General features: G+C 41.2%; 1 protein-coding gene across 4 annotated transcripts in view; it reads left to right on the plus strand.

The window, feature by feature from the left end:
• MRAP2 (melanocortin 2 receptor accessory protein 2) overlaps positions 1–18,454 on the plus strand; it is a 49,216-nt gene extending 30,762 nt beyond the window's left edge. For 3 of the 4 annotated variants that reach the window (XM_026007438.2, XM_072736491.1, XM_072736480.1), the window contains exons 3-4: positions 4,217–4,316; positions 16,896–18,454. In XM_026007438.2, coding sequence (XP_025863223.1) covers positions 4,217–4,316; positions 16,896–17,289 — 494 coding nt within the window. In that variant the 3' untranslated portion in view covers positions 17,290–18,454. The remainder of the gene's footprint in view (positions 1–4,216; positions 4,317–16,895) is intronic. The other variant, XM_026007439.2, reaches the window with a different exon arrangement.
• Positions 18,455–18,788: the final 334 nt, after the last annotated feature.

Raw genomic sequence — 18,788 nt, forward strand, 5'->3', positions numbered from 1 at the left:
GAAAGAGAAATAGGACATTTAAGAAGACCCTGGCTACATGAGACAAGATGTTCTTAGAGAAGCAGAAGCAAAGCCCATGGGTCAATGTGTGGCCACTTCTACATTTTAGCAGGGCCATTTGAGATGTTGTGTTGAGGAAAGACTGAAGGAACATTCTCTTATTCCGAGCCACCAGTGAAGGCCATATCTCATGCCTTTTTTCATATGCCAGCTTGTAGAAAATCCCAGCCACACACATGGATGAGTTAGCAAGAAGCCAGGTCATCATGAGAAGCAGAGCTAGAGCTGGTGAAGGCTTAGAGTAAGATATATCGTTGGGAGCATAGTAAAAGCAAGTTCTGGAACAACCTTTTTGGCTCCTTGCCAGGAATTCATACCACAAAATTGTCCCTAATGCATTAGAAACCAGAAGTGGTATGAGGACAGTTCTGGCTCTCATATCCTGAACCCTCTTTCAGTTAAGCATTAATCTTTGTTTTTCATACAACCACAAGATGGAAAGGTCATCATTTATTCTTAGGAGGTGTAAGGGAGGAGACTGGGATGGGATAGTTGCTCTAATGCTACCCTAGAGTGGAAAAGATAATCATGGAGAAAAACAGGATCACACCAGTGAAAGCCATGCTGTCATCAGCTTTTGACTCTGTTTCATTCCATTCATTAATGGTCAGGTTGAGGGAAAGTGATTTTATTATGACACATTCCATTTGGAATTCCCCTTGGCAATTTGCTCTACCTCTGTGCTGTAATGATCCCTACATAGGCAGGACAGAAACGGCTGTTGGGCTCTGTTAGAAACAGTTTTAGAAGGCTTCTCTTGGCCTTCATGACCAGCTGGCCTCATTGGAGCTTCAGTTTATGTAAACCTTTGAATCCTTCTCAGGAAAGGGCCAGGGGCTTTGCTTTCCATGTTTTACTGCCACACCCATGTCCATGAAACTTGGTATATAAATAAAACTGCAAGAGAGTTTGGATATGTTCGGAGTGAGATGGAGATCTCTGATAATCTCTGAAAGGGGCTCAGGGTAAAAAAGTACTCTAGGCCAATGTGGTAGAGGATGAGGTAGAGGAAAATTAGCGGAAATAGTCACCGGAACCAAAATTCCGTTTGAAGAGGAATATGAATAATCAGAGCCACTTAATGCATATTGTGATAGGAAATGTAGATGCCATGTTGTCAAGAAAGTGCTTGGAAATGCTGTTGGATCCCTGGGGATTTTCAAATCCTAACCACAGCCCTGCTTCCTAGTCTGCTCCCCCGTGACTTCAAGGAAGGGCTATGACCTTCTCATGCCCCATATTATTGCTGCTTTTTGATCAGCTCCCTGGGGCACTAGGAAGGCAGAGAGAAGAAACTAGGCTGGGTAAAGGTAACCCTCCTCCATATTATCCCACCCTGAGCTAGAGAAGTGAAGGACTGATGGGGATCCAGCCATTGTTTGGAAAACAATGTGTGAAAGTTGCCTAATGCAAACATCTTCCAATATGAATCAACATGACTAGGCCAAATTCTCAACTGAGAACTTCAATATAAGTCTTGCCTATACTTTTAGAATTTGCTTTTGTTATGCAGGCAGTTGATAAAGTGCAGGATGCTGAACTGTCATTGTCTGTACAGTGGTGCTTCATAGGCTCTGCCCCCACAATTAGACGTTATTGTTGCATATTGGTTGCACTTGTGTACATGTATTTTTTGGTATTTGTCCTTTTAGGCTTCATTTCCACTGTATTATAAGGCAAAGTCAGTAATTTCTATTTCTTTGGCACTCTTGATCCAAGGAAAGATATATTAGTTTTATTTTTTTTTATTTATTTTTTATTTTTTTTATATAATTAGTTTTATATGCAGAGCACTGAATAAACCTTGTCGAATAATAGTTAAATGACTCATGCCAGAAGTTTCTGGGCAATCCTGTATGTAGAATGAAATACGAATTATTCAGAATAAATTGCTAATCTGATTTCTTCATTTTAGTAAAAGGGCAATACATAATTTAATTAGAATGATGCTTTGCATTTAAACACATTTAATGTATAAGCACCAATTCTTTTTTTAAAAAAATTTCTAAGCATCCTTTCTTTGAATAGATCAGAAAATGTAAAATATTTTTAGCCATTCTGACTAATACAAGGTGGCATCTCATTTGTGAGGATGCGGAGAAAGGGGAACCCTCTTACAGTGCTCATGAGAATGCAAGCTGGTACAGCCATTGTAGAAAAACAGTGTGGAGGTTCCTCAAAAAGTTAAAAATAGACCTACCCTACAACTCAGCAATTGCACTACTTGCTATCTACCCAAAGGATACAAATATAGTGATCTAAAGGGGCACTTGCACCCCAGTGTTTATAGCAGCAATGTCCACAATAGCCAAAATATGGAAAGAACCCAAATGTCTATTGACAGATGACTGGATGAAGAAGATGTGATATATATATATATATAAATATATATATATATATATATATATATATGAAATAAATACATAATATAAATATAAATATATATAATGGGATATTACTCACCCATCAAAAAAAAAGAAATCTTACCATTTGCAATGACCTGGATGGAACTAGAGGATATTATATTAAGCAAAATTACTCATTCAGAGAACGATAAAATAGCATATGATTTCACTCATATGTGGAATTTAAGAAACATAATAGAGGATCACAGAGGAAGAGAGGGAAAAATAAAGTAAGATGAAATCAGAGTTGGAGACAAAGAATAAGAGACTCATAGGAAACAAAAGGGGTTGCGGAGGGGGAGGTGGGTGGGAGAGTGGGGTAACTGGGTGAATGGGGTAACTGGCATTAAGGAGGGCACTTGAGGTAATGAGCACTGGGTGTTATATGCAACTGATAAATTACTAAACTCTACCTCTGAAGCTAATAATACCGTATACATTAATTAGCTGAATTTAAATTTTAAAAAGACTTTAAAAAAGAAAATGTAAAATAATTCAACTTTGGTGCTTCCCCCAGATTTGAGACCCTATAATGTATGTGCCAGTTTGTGTAGACTGGCACATCTCTGTCCGTCTCATCTCTGTCGCAAGGGATATCTTGGGGTGACTATTACCCAAGATGGGATCAAGGAAGGCCCCATGTAGAGAAGTAGAGAAGCATAAACATGTCATGGGGCTCAAAGGAGGGAGAAAACACATCAGTTAGGGAAGTTAGTCCAGGCTTTGTGAAGGAGATGGTGTAAGGAATGGGTTTTGAAGGATGGATAGGTTTTCATTAGCTCTGTGTTGGGGAAAGTTGTCCCAGCCAGGTGAAAGTAAAAGCCCCTGAGAAAGTATTGATCTTAGGAAGTTATGGCTAAGAGTTAAGGTAAATATGGGGACACAGTGTTCCTTTGTCTAATTGGAAACATGGGTTTTAAAGTATGGGTAAACTGGGAGAAATTGATGATAATTTTAACCATAATAGCTGGCAAATATTTTCTCAGTTGCCAGACACCATAGGAAGTGCTTTACATGAGGAATCTCTTTTAATTTGGGAAAGACAAGTCTGTTTTTGCTGAAGAGTTGTTTGTTTTGTTTTTGTTTTGCTGAAGAGATTTTTTTTTTTTTATAAAGGAGCAATATTAACAGAGTTGTCATAAAGTAGGTTCATAGAGGCATAGGGAAAGGTAGAAGACAGGGAGAGTACTCAGGAGGTGATTCATATGTTCTCAAGAAGTAATGAGACTTGAGTTATTCCAGCATGAATATAAGTGAAAATACAAAATTGGGATGGTTTGAATCAGAATTCACTTTTTTTAATTAATCAGGCTCCATGCCCAATATGGGGCTTGAACTTATGACCTTGACATCAAAGTTCGTATGCTCTAAGCCAGCTAGGGACTCCCAGAATTTATTTTAAATTTTATATTGCAGTCTCTGCAAAAAAGGGTATTTTCTAGCTCAGGATACTTTAGTGGAATCTTAAGGATCTTGATGGTCTACCTTCTGTCCTGGATTCCTTCAAGATATGGAAACCAAGAATCAATAAGGCTAAAGTCGCTCAGTGTTATCTGAGACAGAAACCCAGAGGCATGCAGACTCTTCCATCTCCCTCATTCCCTACATCCTCTCTGTCCCTTGTTGACTATGGGGTCAAGAATGTTAGATTGATGATTTTCTTCTCTTCTTGTAACAAAAAGCCCAGATTCCTTGGATGTTGAAGTTTTAAGCTGCCATGAAGTACTAATCCCAGTATTAACTGTTTACAGATTCCATTGTGATTGGATTTTGGGTTGGTCTCGCTGTCTTTGTGATTTTCATGTTTTTTGTGCTGACTTTGCTGACCAAGACGGGAGCTCCACACCAAGAGTAAGTTTGGGTCTTTCCTAAATTACCTATTCAGCCCCATGGGGAACTAAGTAAACAGACATACTATCCAGGTCTGGGGTTGCTTTCAATGGTGGAAAAAAGGGGGTGGTTATGGATTTACTGCCTGGATCCAGTTGCTTTGGGTGGGATCCACCTTCCTCCTGGTACTTTGCCTCTTGCCCTTTGGGCTTATTTTCAGGTAGACCCTTGTGAACCTAGGTTTCATGGTCCTTTATGATTGTCTTAATTCTGATCCAGGCCTGATTTTTATTTTGAAATGTTTATTAATTAGGATGTATTTTCTCCTTACTCCCAAAAGAATTTAGATGACTCACCAGACCAAAAACAGTGGCAGGTGTAGGGGGGAGGCTCTAGCAAAATGGGACGAAAACCAGTTTTAAGAAACATTTCAAGGAACAGAGAAGTAGTTATAACTGGGTACTTAGTTGAATTATTGACAATAAACAGTGGGTTCAACACTGAGCTTTCTTGAAACTAGGATAAAAAAAGAAACACCAAGGATTATGTAATTCTCATGGCAGGATAAAGGACATTTGTGTTGGGCTTTGGATTTATGGAGGAAATTATTACAGGGCGCTTGACGTACATTGAATAACATCAGAAGGTTATCTGTTCAGTTATGGATCTCAAAAAACTCAGAAATGTTATAGAGGAGTTTTATTATCCCAACACTTCAAACAAAGAGAAAAATAACATGTTGAATACCTTTTTAGTCAGTCCCAGCTAGCAGAGATAGTGCACTCAAATTAGGCTAATTAGAAGAGCTTTTGTTGAAGGGACTATCCACAAGTTGTGGCCAGATGGCAGGATAACCCCATGAAATAGCACAGGACCCCTGATTGGCAACACTGAGGGGCAGTTACCACCCTAGACCTGAAGTGGACCCAGGAATCCTGTGGAAAGTGTGGCAGAAAGGAGCCGTGACTTTGGGTTGAGTGACACAGCTAGTCAGAGGCAACCTCTCAGGGAGGGACCTCAAAATAAATACCAAGACCTTTTTTTCCTCCCCTCCTTCCATCTCTCAATTGCTTGCCATTGGCTGACCACAGTGGCACCGCCTGCAGCCAGTCTCCAGCCGAGGTCAGTTTCCTAGGGCACAGAGCACACAGCAGCACGCAGAATGATGGAGAGCCACCCGGGAGAGTAAATGGAAGAAATTTAGCACAAATCCTACCACTTTATGTCTGGTAGCTCACTTACTCCTCAGAGCCTGGCAGTAGGATTCTCGTTGTTGGATCTCATCACACACTCTCCAGCATCTGCTGTTCAATCTTCAGCCTGTACTTGCACTCTAACAAGTGCCTGGATAGAGGGAGCAGTTCTGCTCTTCACTCAGCTATTTTCAGACATTAAGGTGTAGAAAAAAAAGTTAATACATTTTAAATGAAAGGAAAATAACCATTTTATTGAAGCATATGCAGACATCTTGTCGAGAATCTCTTTACAGCCACTAAAGCCACTAAGGAGACGGGGACCTTTCTTTTCTTCTGTGTCCTCATAAAAACCTGTACATGCCTCTCTTCTATTATACTAGTCCAGGGAATTCTAAGATATTGTGTGGGTTGCAACAGTAGTCAGAAGAGCTGAGGACAAACTCAGATTAGGGAACATCTCATAGAGTGGCCAGGGAACAACAACACTGTTATCTTCCTTTTCTTCAAAGGGTCAGATGGGTTTTTGCAGGACTGTTGGGATATATTTGCTTGCTATAGGATGCAAGTGATCTTTATGGTTGAGAACACCCTACCCCAAAATAAAACATGACTTCATGTAATGATTAATTTTATGCATCAACTAGTCTAGGCCATGATACCCAGATATTTGATCAACTATTACTCTGTTTCTGTGTTTATTTTTTTTTAACGAGGTAAGAGTTAAATCAGTAGACTCTGAGTAGAGCAGATCATCTTCCATAACGTGAGTGGGTTTCATCCAATCACTGGAAGGCCTTCCTTGAAAGAGAATGATGTCTCAAGCAAAAAGGAATTCTGATAGAAGGCTGCCTGCAGTCTCACACTGCAACTCTTCCCTGGGGTTTGGACTTGCTAGCCTCTACAATCACATGAACCAATTGCTTAAAGTAAATCTCTCCCTTCCTCTCAGTAGTTAGACACAAACAAACACACATACACATACACACACACACACACACACACACACTCACTCACACTCCTGTTTTTGTTTCTCTGGAGCCTTGACCGATACATTTCCTTAATATGTCATGGTGACCCTAGGTAGCTGAGAGTTGCATTTCTAATCTTTCAATTGGCAGTTCAGTCCTACTGTTAGATGGTTTTTCTTTTGATAGTGGTTCTGAATAATCTTATTCAAGGAACACGGGTTATTGTAACTCTGCTTTAATGAGGTTAAGGAGAAAGTGTAACCTTTTTTTTTTTCCTTTAATAAAATAATGGATAGCTCTCAGGGCCACATTTTAAATGCTTCTTTGAGTCTGAGGCAGTATAAGATATGGCATTTGGTTGTACTATATCATAATAGAAAACTGAAAGAAACAGACATGAGGCAAAATCCCTAAGTGGATCAGTTAAAAAGGCTTTTAGATCTTAGTAAAGTTGACATTTATTTGGCAGATATTTTCTCTAAAGGAGACATTATTTTTTCCACTCAGTCAACTTTAATATAAAACAACCAATTTAAGCTTCCTTGTGTGATAATTAGACGTGGAGGAAGGAATGATAAATCATTGAGAATAAGAGCTTTTTTTTTTTTTAATGTTTACCATATGCTAGGGGCTACTAATCACTTTCTATGTATCTCACTAAGTCCTTCACAGGAAGACAACGTAAATCCTGTAAGAGTTCCAACTTTACAGATGAGAAAAAATGGATTCATTTTTCTGAGGGTTCACAGGTAAAAACAACTATTGGTCCAGGCCTCAAACCAAAGCCTCTTTGACTCTGAAGCCCCTGTTATTAACCACTACGTGAAGTGATCTCATATTGGTAATTTTTAATCTCTTCCTTCTACTGAACTAAAGATACTAACAATCAATCAGATTCATTTTCTTATATCACATCCTGGACCATGCATGGGCTCTGGAGTCAAGAATTTCCAGATTTGCTTGCCTGAGACTTTGGGTTGGATTCTTAACCTCTCTTTGCTTGAGTTTCCTCATTTGTAAAAATAAGATAGTATCTGCCTCCTAGGATAATTGTAAAGATTCAATGAGCCAATGCTTGTGGAATTGCTGACAAAGGTGTATTTACAGTGGTCCTCAATGAAGGTTGGTCATCCCTGGGCTGCTGGTGGAAGGCCTGCTGAGGGCTGGGGATCTAGGAAAGCAGGAAGGAGAAGAAAAACCCATCCTCCCATGGGACAACCAGGCCCTAAGCATTCATATTTGATCTGCACTCGCCAGTGCTTTACCCCATCCTCACCCTGGGTGTGTCGTTTAGGCAAATGGTGGGATGACTTTAGAGAGGATGCTAAGTGATGGGTCAGATCAGAAGGACTGACACGTCTGAATTCTGACTGCTTTAGCTGTCTGGCTCCCTGGGTGGTTTGTCCCAAAGAACAGTTACTTCCTCAAGTAGGATATCAGGTAACATCCGTTTGGAATATGACTCCGACATTCCGGTTAAGATACCTGATCAAGTCTTCAAGTTCAGAATGAACTAGTGCTGAGTCTACTGCTTAATTCTATCTCTTTCTCCATGGAGGTATTTCAAGGCAGGACGTGCATCTCTTTGAAAGCAGTAGGACACAAGGATGGCAGATACCACAACCCGCGACTCGACTCCTTGTGCCCATGCCCACAACAGACATCACTAGTCGACTGTGCTATCTACCTGCATTGCTGGGATTTGGCCTCACAATTGTTTTCAAAGCATCACTTTGGGGCACCTGGGTGGTTCAGTCAGTTAAGCGTCTGACTCTTAATTTTGGCTCAGATCAAGGTCTCAGGGTTGTGAGATGGAGCTCTGAGGGGAGCTTTGCGCTAAGCAGGGAATCTGCTAGAGATTCTTTCTCTCCCTCTGCCTCACCCCAACTGCACTCATGCATGCATTCTTTCTCTCCCTTGCTATCAAAATAAGCAAATAAATCTTAAAAAAAAAAAAAACCAAAATACCACTTTGGGCAGCTTTGAGGAATCAATCACAGTTTTCACCCAAGAGAGAATATGTATTTGCCAACCCTGGCTGAACCTTCATTTAACAATGTTGGTTGGTAGGAGTTGAGATCCATTTGCTACACAGAGCCAATGACATTACAATATAATGGGCAAGTTTTTTCTCTGGAGTTTTCAAATTGGATCATATTAGCATAAAAACTTCAATTCTGGAATCACTGACTTCTCAATGGCTTTTGTGAAGAGAGAGAATGTGTAATAATCAGTTTAGATTATGAGACAGTAACAAACTCCTCAAATCTCAGTATGACACAAACAGGTTTATTTCTCACTCAAGCTAACCTGTTTGGTTAGCAAATAGGTGGACAGAAGCTTCTCCACTGTCTCCAACTCTCAGCCTCCTGGGTTACACTAATAGGGAAGGGCATCTGCGGAGACCTCACACCTGCCCTTCTGTTCTTCAGCCAGGAAGTGGTGCAAATCATCTTCCTCTCACAGTTCATTGGCCAGAACTAGCCACACCCACTGCCTGCCCAGGCTGAGAAGGGTAATCAGTAGGCCCAGAAGAAGAGAACCAGGTTCTGGTGAGCACTAGAGAAGTATACCGCAGAGGAAAAAAGACTATTATAAAGCTGACATCACCTTTCTTAAAAGCTTTTAGGCCCAAGAAACAGCTTTAATGGGGATTATTTCTCTTATGGAATATTTGCAGTTGTGTGCAGGGGATGGTGGGGTGGGGGGAACCCTCTTACCTGAATCCTTTATGGACAATGAAGATAAAAGAACCATTTTCTCCTGCTTTCTCAGCGAAAGAGGCATTCACTCTGTGCTGTCTTGTTAAAGCATTATAGCACCATTATCATAAATCTGCCAGGGAGAGAGTAACGGAAAAGGCTTGGATCACATTTTTATGTTGAATACTTCGGACTTCTAAAAAAACTACCCAACTCCAGATATCATATGCCTCAAATACCCTCCTTTTACAGCCTTTGTTTAGTGCGCCTTGTCCAAGTGGGGATGTTCTTCATTTAGGAGTAAGTGCAGAATTGCTTGTGACCTTATAAAAATGGAAATTACGTTTTACTTTGAATTGCAATTTACCCAAATATGGCACTTGCTAAAAAATGGGTACAGTGCACCTAAAAGCTAATAGCAAGAAAATGTCAGTGCTTGATGTTTTTGATAATGACCAAGGCCACAGGAGCTAGCTGGCAGCGTGCAGACATGGTGCATATTCCTGAGGAAGTCCTGACATTTTGAGAGGTCTCCCACCATCAACAGGTCAAAAATCTGACTATTTTATGTATCAGATTCAATTTATACACGCTTTTGCAAGAGTTATTTTTAATTTCCCATCAACTGAATGTTGTTTTCTGAGTGCACAGCTGTGGTTTGCCCAGGACTGTGCTGAGGGTCGTTCTAATGTAGTGAGTGCTTTCTTGCTCCAGAGAGCCTGACCTCTTCCTAGTAAGTGAGAACTAGCAACTAGAGTTACCAAATGGCACTTCCACACCCAGGCAGAGGGTTGGGTCGGCACTTCTAGGGTTTGTTACATGAAATAAAGCTTTCAGCACAGGCTACAGCCCCATAAATATCAGTGGTTACTCTTGCTTTCTCATTAGTTGTTAATCACAAAGATTTCACTCTTAGCAGATCTCTGTTTAACTTAACACATCCCTAAAAGCCCACTGGAAATGACTTCTGGAAGTACAGGTGCCCACAGGCTGGACTGCCTACCACTCTTCATGAGCAAGGCAAACCCACAGGCAGTCATGGGTATACCAAGACTCAGCACAGCAGCAGACACTTCACTTGTAAAAAATTGTAATCTGAAAAATCCCTAGAGGAATAACCCGGAGCATTGCAGGTGTTTTCCTTCTCCAGATGAAGGTAAGAGAGGTCTGTCCTCTTGACCTGATTTCACTTTCAGATCGCAGAGGAAGGAGCACTGTGCTTAGCACTGGGGGTGGCTGTGCCTTTCATGGGAATCAGGGCTTTGGACCACTGGGCAGATACAGCTGTGCAGTATACTCATTGAGGGTCTAATGACTGCAAGGCCCTTTGGGAGATGCAAAGATGAACAAATACAGCCCAGCAGTGTAGAGGGGGGAAAGGGCTGTACAAAAATAGCTCTGATATGAGGCAGGAACAGATGTGTCTTGTAAGAGAAGGTCAGTGAGGTATAGCAGGAGCTCAGAGAAGGGACAGATTCCTTCCCACTGGGAGTTCAGAGAGTCTCCTTAGAGACAGTGACATTTGCATTGGACAGTGAAGAAGGTATTTGACAGATAGGGGTAGATGGGCCCATCAGGCAAGAGGAACAGCACAAGCAAAGCACAGAGAGGGACAATCCTGGGAACATCTGAGGATGGTCAGGTGCCATGTGGCTGGACCATAGAGTTAGCAAGGGGGCTGGTGGGAGAGCATATCAGGTGATGCAAGGGTGGGGAGCCTGAGCTATCAGGCAGAGAGTTTGGGGGAGTCAGGGAAAGATTGTGAGCAGGGAATATCATAGGAGTAATGCCAATCAGTGCAGGTGCCAGAGGACTGGATGTTAGAGGCTCTCTGTTCAGAAGCAAAAAAAATTCCACAGGGACAGAGAATATATGACACAACCCATGGGGAGAAGAGGGGAAAATCTAAGAATCAGAATAGTCTGAACAGTCTTTTTATTCTGGCTGGTGGAGTTCAGCAATGTTGCAACAAATAGGTTAAGTCCCAGCTGCATTTCTTAGAACAAGATGAAAATGAGGAATAACAAAATCTTTTTTTAAAAAGATTTTATTTATTTATTCATGAGAATACACAGAGAGGAGAGAGAGGGGCAGAGACACAGGCAGAGGGAGAAGCAGGCTCCATGCAGGGAGCCCGACGTGGGACTCGATCCCAGGACCCCAGGACCACGCCCTGGGCCGAAGGTGGTGCTAAACCGCCGAGCCACCCAGGCTGCCCTAGGAATAACAAAATCTTAAATAAAAGGACATGATTTCGAGGGATTCCTGGGCAGCTCAGCAGTTGAGCATCTGCCTTCGGCTCAGAGCATGATCCTCGTCTGAGGATTGAGTCCCGCATCGGGCTCCCTCTGAAGAGCCTGCTTCTCCCTCTGTCTTTGTCTCTGCCTCTCTGTCTTTCATGAATAAATAAATAAAATCTTTTTTAAAAAACATGATTTCAAGGTTCAGTGTCCTATGAAAATGAACTATTGTAATTTTTAAAAAGTTCAGATGAAACAGGAGAACTTCTCTTGAACCTACTAGCTATATCATCAATTTCATGATGACAAGATCTAGAATAGGTAGGAATGTAATAAAAACAATTAAAAATGCTAAAATTATTAGCAATTTTAAATTTTCTGACAAATTGCCTTAGTTTGTGCAGGCTGCTATAGTAGAGTAGCATGGACTAGAAGGCTTATAAGTAACAAATCTATTTCTGACAGTATTGGGGGGCTGGGAAGATCAAGATCAAGGTGCTGGCATGTTTGGTATTTGATTCATAGATGGCTGTGTCCTCACAGTGGGGAAGGAGTAAGGGATCTTCCTGAGGCCTCTTTATAAGGGCACTAATTCGGTTCACTAAGGTTAAATCTCCTTTTCCAAAGGTCTCACCTCCTAATACCATCACACAGGGAAGTAGATTTGAACATGTTAATTTTGGAAGGACACAGATGTTCAGCATATAGCGCAAATATTCTTCAGTAGTCTCTTTTCCTTGCGATAACTTATCACATGGTATTGATTACTAGTCTAGTAAGCACCTTAAAGTTTCTCATTCCTTCAGTGTTTCAGTTTTTGAAGATTTTTGCTTTTTTTTTTTTAAGGTTTTATTTATTCATAAAAGACACAGAGAGAAAGGCAGAAACATAGGCAGAGGGAAAAGCAGGCTCCCTGCAAGGACTTGATCCCAGACCCTGGGATCATGCCCTGAGGCGAAAGCAGACGCTTAACCACTGAGCCACCCAGGCATCCCTGGCTTCTGGCTTTAACCGTAATTTTAATCAAGGTGGAATTTAAGGTGTTTGACACCTCAGTTTTTAATTTTCCCAGGTATAACCAAAGCCATAGGAGAACAAGTTGACTTTCAACTCTTAACTGATCTAATAGGTGCCATAGAGCATTGTTTTTCACTATGCCAGCTGAGTTTGAGAGATGAGAAAGTTGGAATTAGCTCTGTTCTCTTTATCATAGGAGCCTAACAACCCACAGAGTAGTCCCCAGACCAACTACAGGCTGGAAAGGCATCCTTAATAGCATGGCACATGTTTCTTTCCTAAAAACTGAATTGAGACAACATCCAGCTGCAAATCCCCCCCTGCCTAATAGTGAGAATCCTCTGATATTCACTGCATTACATATATAAGAATATTTTTGGATGTGACTCAGGAGAGCTAGGCTGCTCCAAAAAAAAAATGGGTAACCACTGAGGGGCAGTATTTTCACTGGCTTTCCTTGAAGCCGTTCTTACCAATAAGTGGCAGGAAGCCTTCCCCATGGAACTTGAGCCCCTGCAGTCTCCAGGCCCAGCCAGCTGTAGTGAGTGCAAGATGCCCCTTGTTAGTGTCTCTATGGTATATGAGTTCCAAAGACCTGTGTGGGAAGGCCCCATGGAAGACTGTGGACCAGAAGTTGAGGATGTGGGGAGTGCTGTTAGGGGCAGAGACAGGGTATCTCCCTTCAGCAAAAGTAGGCGAAGGGCAGACATGGATGTGACTACTTTGTGGGACCTCTTGCATCTCTCAGTCTAGAGTCCACACTCAGGATCTATTAAAAAGCCATCTCTTATTAAGGCTTACCTGCTCTTACTTAGCTGGGTATACTGCCCTTGAATTAATTTTTGGCCCTATAAGAATTATAGAAGAGGCCTCCTTCCAAGGCCAAGATCTCTTCATCATTCATTCATTTGAGAGCAATTTATTAAGCAGCTATAATATGCCTAGAACTGTGCTAAATACTGGGAACATAGGCAAGAAACACACGATACCTGCCCTCAAGAGATCATAATCTTAATGAGGGTGCCAGACAAGAGATCAGTATACTACAGAGTGAGAAGACAGATGGAGAGAAACTCCCAGTCCTTGAGGGGAAATATTCTAATTCAGACTGGAGGAGTCTGGGAAGACTTCTAGCAGGAGGTGACACCATACATAACTCATGAAGGACCAAGAGGTGTTGGGTAGGTAGGTGGATTCCAGTTCCAGTAATGGCAGAGTAGCTTGCTTTAAATTACCTTGCAGATAACCATTATAAAATTTAGACAAGATGTAAAGAATGACTATTGGAAGGCATTGGAGACTAAACATTGGCAGACAAAAACAGAAAGACTTTTGGCCCTTGAAAGGAGAAAACTTCATTAATTTATGTCTATGGCTTTATGGATTTCCACCTGAAATCTTCAATTACAAGCATGGTGGGATGCTTGCGTGGCTCAGCGGTTGAGTGTCTGCCTTCGGCTCAGGGCATGAACAGGGGTCCTGGGATCAAGTCCTACATCAGGCTTCTTGTGGGGAGCCTGCTTCTCCCTCTGTGTATGTCTCTGCCTCTCTCTCTCTGGGTCTCTCATGAATAAATAAATAAAATCTTAAAAAAATTACAACCATGGTTTATTTTTCCATATTACTAAGGTCTTCCTTAATACCATTGGCAGTGTCTTAAAATTTTCAGTGTATAGGTCTTGTACATCCTTTGTTAATTTTTTTGCTAAGTACAGTCATACCTTGTAGATGTTACAGGTATTAGACCACCGCAATAAAGCAAATACTGTAATAAAGTGAGTCAGATGAGTTCTTGGTTTCACAGAGCATATAAAAAGTATATTTACATTATACTATATTAAGTCATAATAGCATTATGTCCAAAAATTAAATGTACATACTTTAAAAGTACTTTATTGCCAAAAAAAATACTGTCATCTGAGCTTTTAACAAGTAATCTTTTGCAGGTAGAAGGTCTTGCTTCAGTGTTGATGGCTGCTGACTGATCAGAATGGTGGTTGCTGAAAGTGGGGGTGGTTGTGGCAATTTCTTAAAGTAAACATGAAGTTTGCTGCATTGATTGACTCTTTCACAAATGACTTATCTGTAGCATTGATGCTGTTTGATAGCATTTTATGCACAGTAGAACTTCTCTCAGACTTGGAGTCAGTCCTCTCTGACCCTGCTGCTGATTTATCAGCTAAGTTTATGTAATATTCTAAATCATTTGCTGTCATGTCAACAATCTTCAGAGCATCTTTACCAGGAGTAGACACCATCTCAAGAATCTACTTTCTTCACTCATCCATAAGAAGCAGCACCTCCTCCTTTCAAGTTTGGATCATGAGGGATGCCTGGGTGCCTCAGTTGTTGAGCATCCGCCTTCAGCTCAGGTCATGATCCCGGGGTCCCCTCAGGGAGCCTGCTCCTCCCTCTGCCTATGTCTTTGCCTCTCTCTCTGGGTCTCTCATGAATAAATAAATAAATAAAATAATTTTTAAAAAAGTTTGGATCGGGCAGCCCCAGTGGCTTAGTGGTTTAGCGCTGCCTTCTGCCCAGGGTGTGATCCTGGAGACAGGATCAAGTCCCACATCAGGCTCCCTGCATGGAACCTGTTTCCCTCTCTCTCTCTCTCTCTAATAAATAAATATAAAATCTTTAAAAAAAAGTTTGAGTCATGAGATTGAAGTAATTCAGTCTCATCTTTAGGCTCCACTTCTATTCTGGTCCTCTTGCTGTTTGCACCACATCTGCACTTACTTCCTCCACTGAAATCTTGAACCCCTCCAAGTCCAAGTCATGCATGAGGATTGGAATCAACTTCTTCCAAATTCCTGTTTATGTTTTTTTTTTTAACCTCTTTTCATAAATAGTGAATGCTGTTAGTGGTTTTTAAAATGTGAGTCCTTTCCAGGAGGTTTTTACATGTCTTTGCCTAGATCCACCAGAGGAGTCACTGTCTGTCACACCAACAGCTTTAAGAAATGTATTTCTTAAATAGTAAGACTCAAAAGTCAGAATTACTCCTGATTCATGGACCACAGAACGGATTTCATGTTAGTGGGCATGAAGACAACATGAATCTTATTTTTGTACATCTCCATCAGAGCTCTTGAGTGACCAAGTACATTGTCAATGAGCATTATGTTTGGAAAGGAGTCTTTATCTTGAGCAGTAGATCTTAACAGTGAGCTTAAGATATTCAGTAAGCCATGTTGTAAACAGATCTGCTATCATCTAGGCTTTGCTGTTCCATTTAGAGAGCACAGGCAGGGTAGATTTGGCATAATTCTTTAGCACTGTGGGGGTTTTAGAATGCTGCATGACCACTGACTTCAATTTAAAGTCACCAGCTGCATTAGCCCCTAACAAGAGAATCAACCTGTTCTTTGAAGCTTTGAAGGCGGGCATTGGTTTCTCTTCTCCAGCTCTGAGAGTCCTAGTTGGCATCTTCTTCCAATAGAAGGCTGTTTTGTCTACACCAAAAATCTTTTGCTTATTGTACCTGCCTGCATTAATTATTTTAGCTAGCTCTTTGGGATAACTTGCTGTAGCTTCTCCATCAGCACCTGCTGCTTCACATTGCTCTTTGATGTTACAGAGATGGCTTCTTTTCCTTATGCATCATAAACCAAGCAACTTCTGCTAGCTTCAGACTTTCTGCAGCTTTGTCACCTCTCTCAGCCTTCATAAATTTGATGAGAGTTAGGGCCTTGCTCTGGATTGGGCTTTGGTTGAAGGACACGTTGTGGCTGGTTTGATCTTCTATCTAGGCCGCTAAAACTTTCTCCATATCCGCAATAAGGCTGTTTCACTTTCTTATCATTTATGAGTTTACTGACAAGAACTTCTAATTTCCTTCAAGAACTTATCATTTGTGAGTTTACTGACAAGAACTTCTAATTTCCTTCAAGAACTTTTCCTTTGCATTCACAACTTGGTTAACTATTTGACACAAAAGGAGTAGCTTTTGGTCTATCTCGGTTTTTGAGATACCTTCCTCAGTATGCATAATTATTTTTAGCTTTTGCAAAAGTGAGAGATGTGTAACTCTTTCACTTAAACACTTAGGGCCATTGTAGGGTTATTAATTGGCATAATTTCAACATTGTTGTGTCTTGGGAAATAGGGAGGCCCAAGTAGAGGGAGAGAGATGGGGAGGCTGGTTAGTGGAGCAGTCAGAAGATTTATCACTTGAGTTTTTCATTCTGTGTGGGCACAGTTCATGGTACCCCCAAAACAATTAGGAGGGTAACATTAAAGGTCACTGATCGCAGATCACATAATAAATATAATAATAATTAAAATGTTTGAACCACTTTGAGGATGACTGAAATGTGACACAGAAACACAAAGTGAGCAAATGGTGTTGAAAAAATGGTGCCAATAGACTTGCCAGACGCAGGGTTACCACAAATCTTCAGTTTGTAAAAACCATGATTTCAGCAGGTGAACAAGCTGGTGTGTAAGCAGTCTTTTCTTTTCCTTCTCTTTACAGCAATGCAGAATCTTCAGAGAAGAGATTTAGAATGAATAGCTTTGTGTCAGACTTTGGAAGACCACTGGAGCCAGATAAGGTGTTTTCTCGACAGGGCAATGATGAATCCCGGTCTCTCTTTCATTGCTACATCAATGAAGTGGAACACTTGGATAGGGCTAAAGTTTGTCATCAGACCACCGTCCTTGACAGCAGTGTTCAACTCCAGGAAGCTATTAGAAGCAATGGGCGTCGAGAGGAGGAGCTGAATAGGCTTATGAAGTTTGATATCCCTAACTTTGTGAATACAGACCAGAACTCCTCCTTTGGGGAGGATGATCTTCTAATTTCGGAACCACCTATTGTTCTAGAAAATAAGCCAGTTTCCCAGACCTCACACAAAGACCTGGATTGAGAAACTACTCTGTAAAGTGTCTTCTTGAAGATGTTGGGTCTGCCTTTGTAAAGCAAGAAATCTCCATTCACCAAGATTGTGTGTATGTGTGTGTGGGGGGTAGCTAAGTGGGGGTGTTACAAGAGATAGAAACAGAAAGAAGAGAGCCCCCTCAAAAATGAGCCGAATAAGCTGAGTTTCTATGCCTTTAAACACAGTTCAGGCTTTTGGGGGAATAAGGTACTTATATGGTTTCATCCTCTTTGTTGTTGAAAAATTTGGCCGCATACTCAGTGTCACCGTTCTTGAATGGGGGTTAGCATACTGTGTTCCAGTCTGGCCCTGCCAATTCCATGCTCTACCTTTAGCAAGTTGCTTTACCTCTCTGGGCTGCCACATTGTTAACCGTAACGTGAGGAGTCTGGAGTAGATTACTCATCCTAGCTCTAATATTTTGTGAACTTGTGACTTTGCATCGAGAAGAGGCTGGGATGTACGTAAATCAATATAAACTATGGCACTGCCTCCTATCTCTTGTAGGATCCCCCATGTCAGTACCCTCCACTCAACCTTAACTGAGCCCAGCTTTTGTCAGGGGTCCAAGCATCTAGAGGATGTCAGACAACTCATCTCACAGTCACCGTGGCCAACATTTCTGTTGGTTGTATGAAAATAGCCCTTCTGAGAACCTCCAGCCACCCATGGTAAAATGTAGGGACAGCCATGCCCCTCCTCTTCTAGAATGAGTACCAATCCATGATACATTGCATGGCACTCCTATCCCCAGAAATGTAGGGAAGGTTGTCAGCTGAGTGATGACAGGTGCCTTTTGTGTCTCTGTTGGTGTACATGTGTCTGGTCACATTTCTGTGTGGTTGGCTACTGAACAAGAAAAGTGCTATTTGCCATGCTCTTTACTTGGTGTAGGTGATGGTCAGTGGCTCGTGTGTGGGCTTTGAGCTGAGGTGGTGAATGGATTGTAAATTCCCCACCAACAGATGTGCAGGATGGCCTGGTGCAACACAGTTAATTTCACGAAGGAATCTAGTCCTGGTATTGGGAAAAACTTGGTCTTGCATACACAGTTGCATGTGCAGCCAGCTGCTAATCTCTGGGTGGCATTTTCATTATGAATTTGTTCACCATCTGTCTTGCTTAAGCAAAAAAATAAATGCATTTGATTGCACAGGAATTTTCTCTGGTTCTTTGTTTTCACACATCCAAATTTTTCATTTCCTTTAGAAATTATTCCATGTTTCTAATGCTTCCTAATTTTTATCTCTAGGAGCCCAGTGCTCTGAATTATGCACCAGATTTCATTTAGGAGTTATTCTGTCCAAAGAAATCCCTTTCCCATAATATCTTTTGAGGAAAATATTATTAAGACTCCAACACTGAACAGTGGAACAAAGCATGGGGTATTTCTTGTAATTAACACACTCTTACAAATAAATACTTGATATCATTAAAGAATGCTGATTTCGTTAACTTTTACAAATATGAATATTCATAATTTAAAC

This window comes from Vulpes vulpes, chromosome 1 (genome assembly GCF_048418805.1).
Source record: "Vulpes vulpes isolate BD-2025 chromosome 1, VulVul3, whole genome shotgun sequence".
Classification (NCBI taxonomy): domain Eukaryota; kingdom Metazoa; phylum Chordata; class Mammalia; order Carnivora; family Canidae; genus Vulpes; species Vulpes vulpes.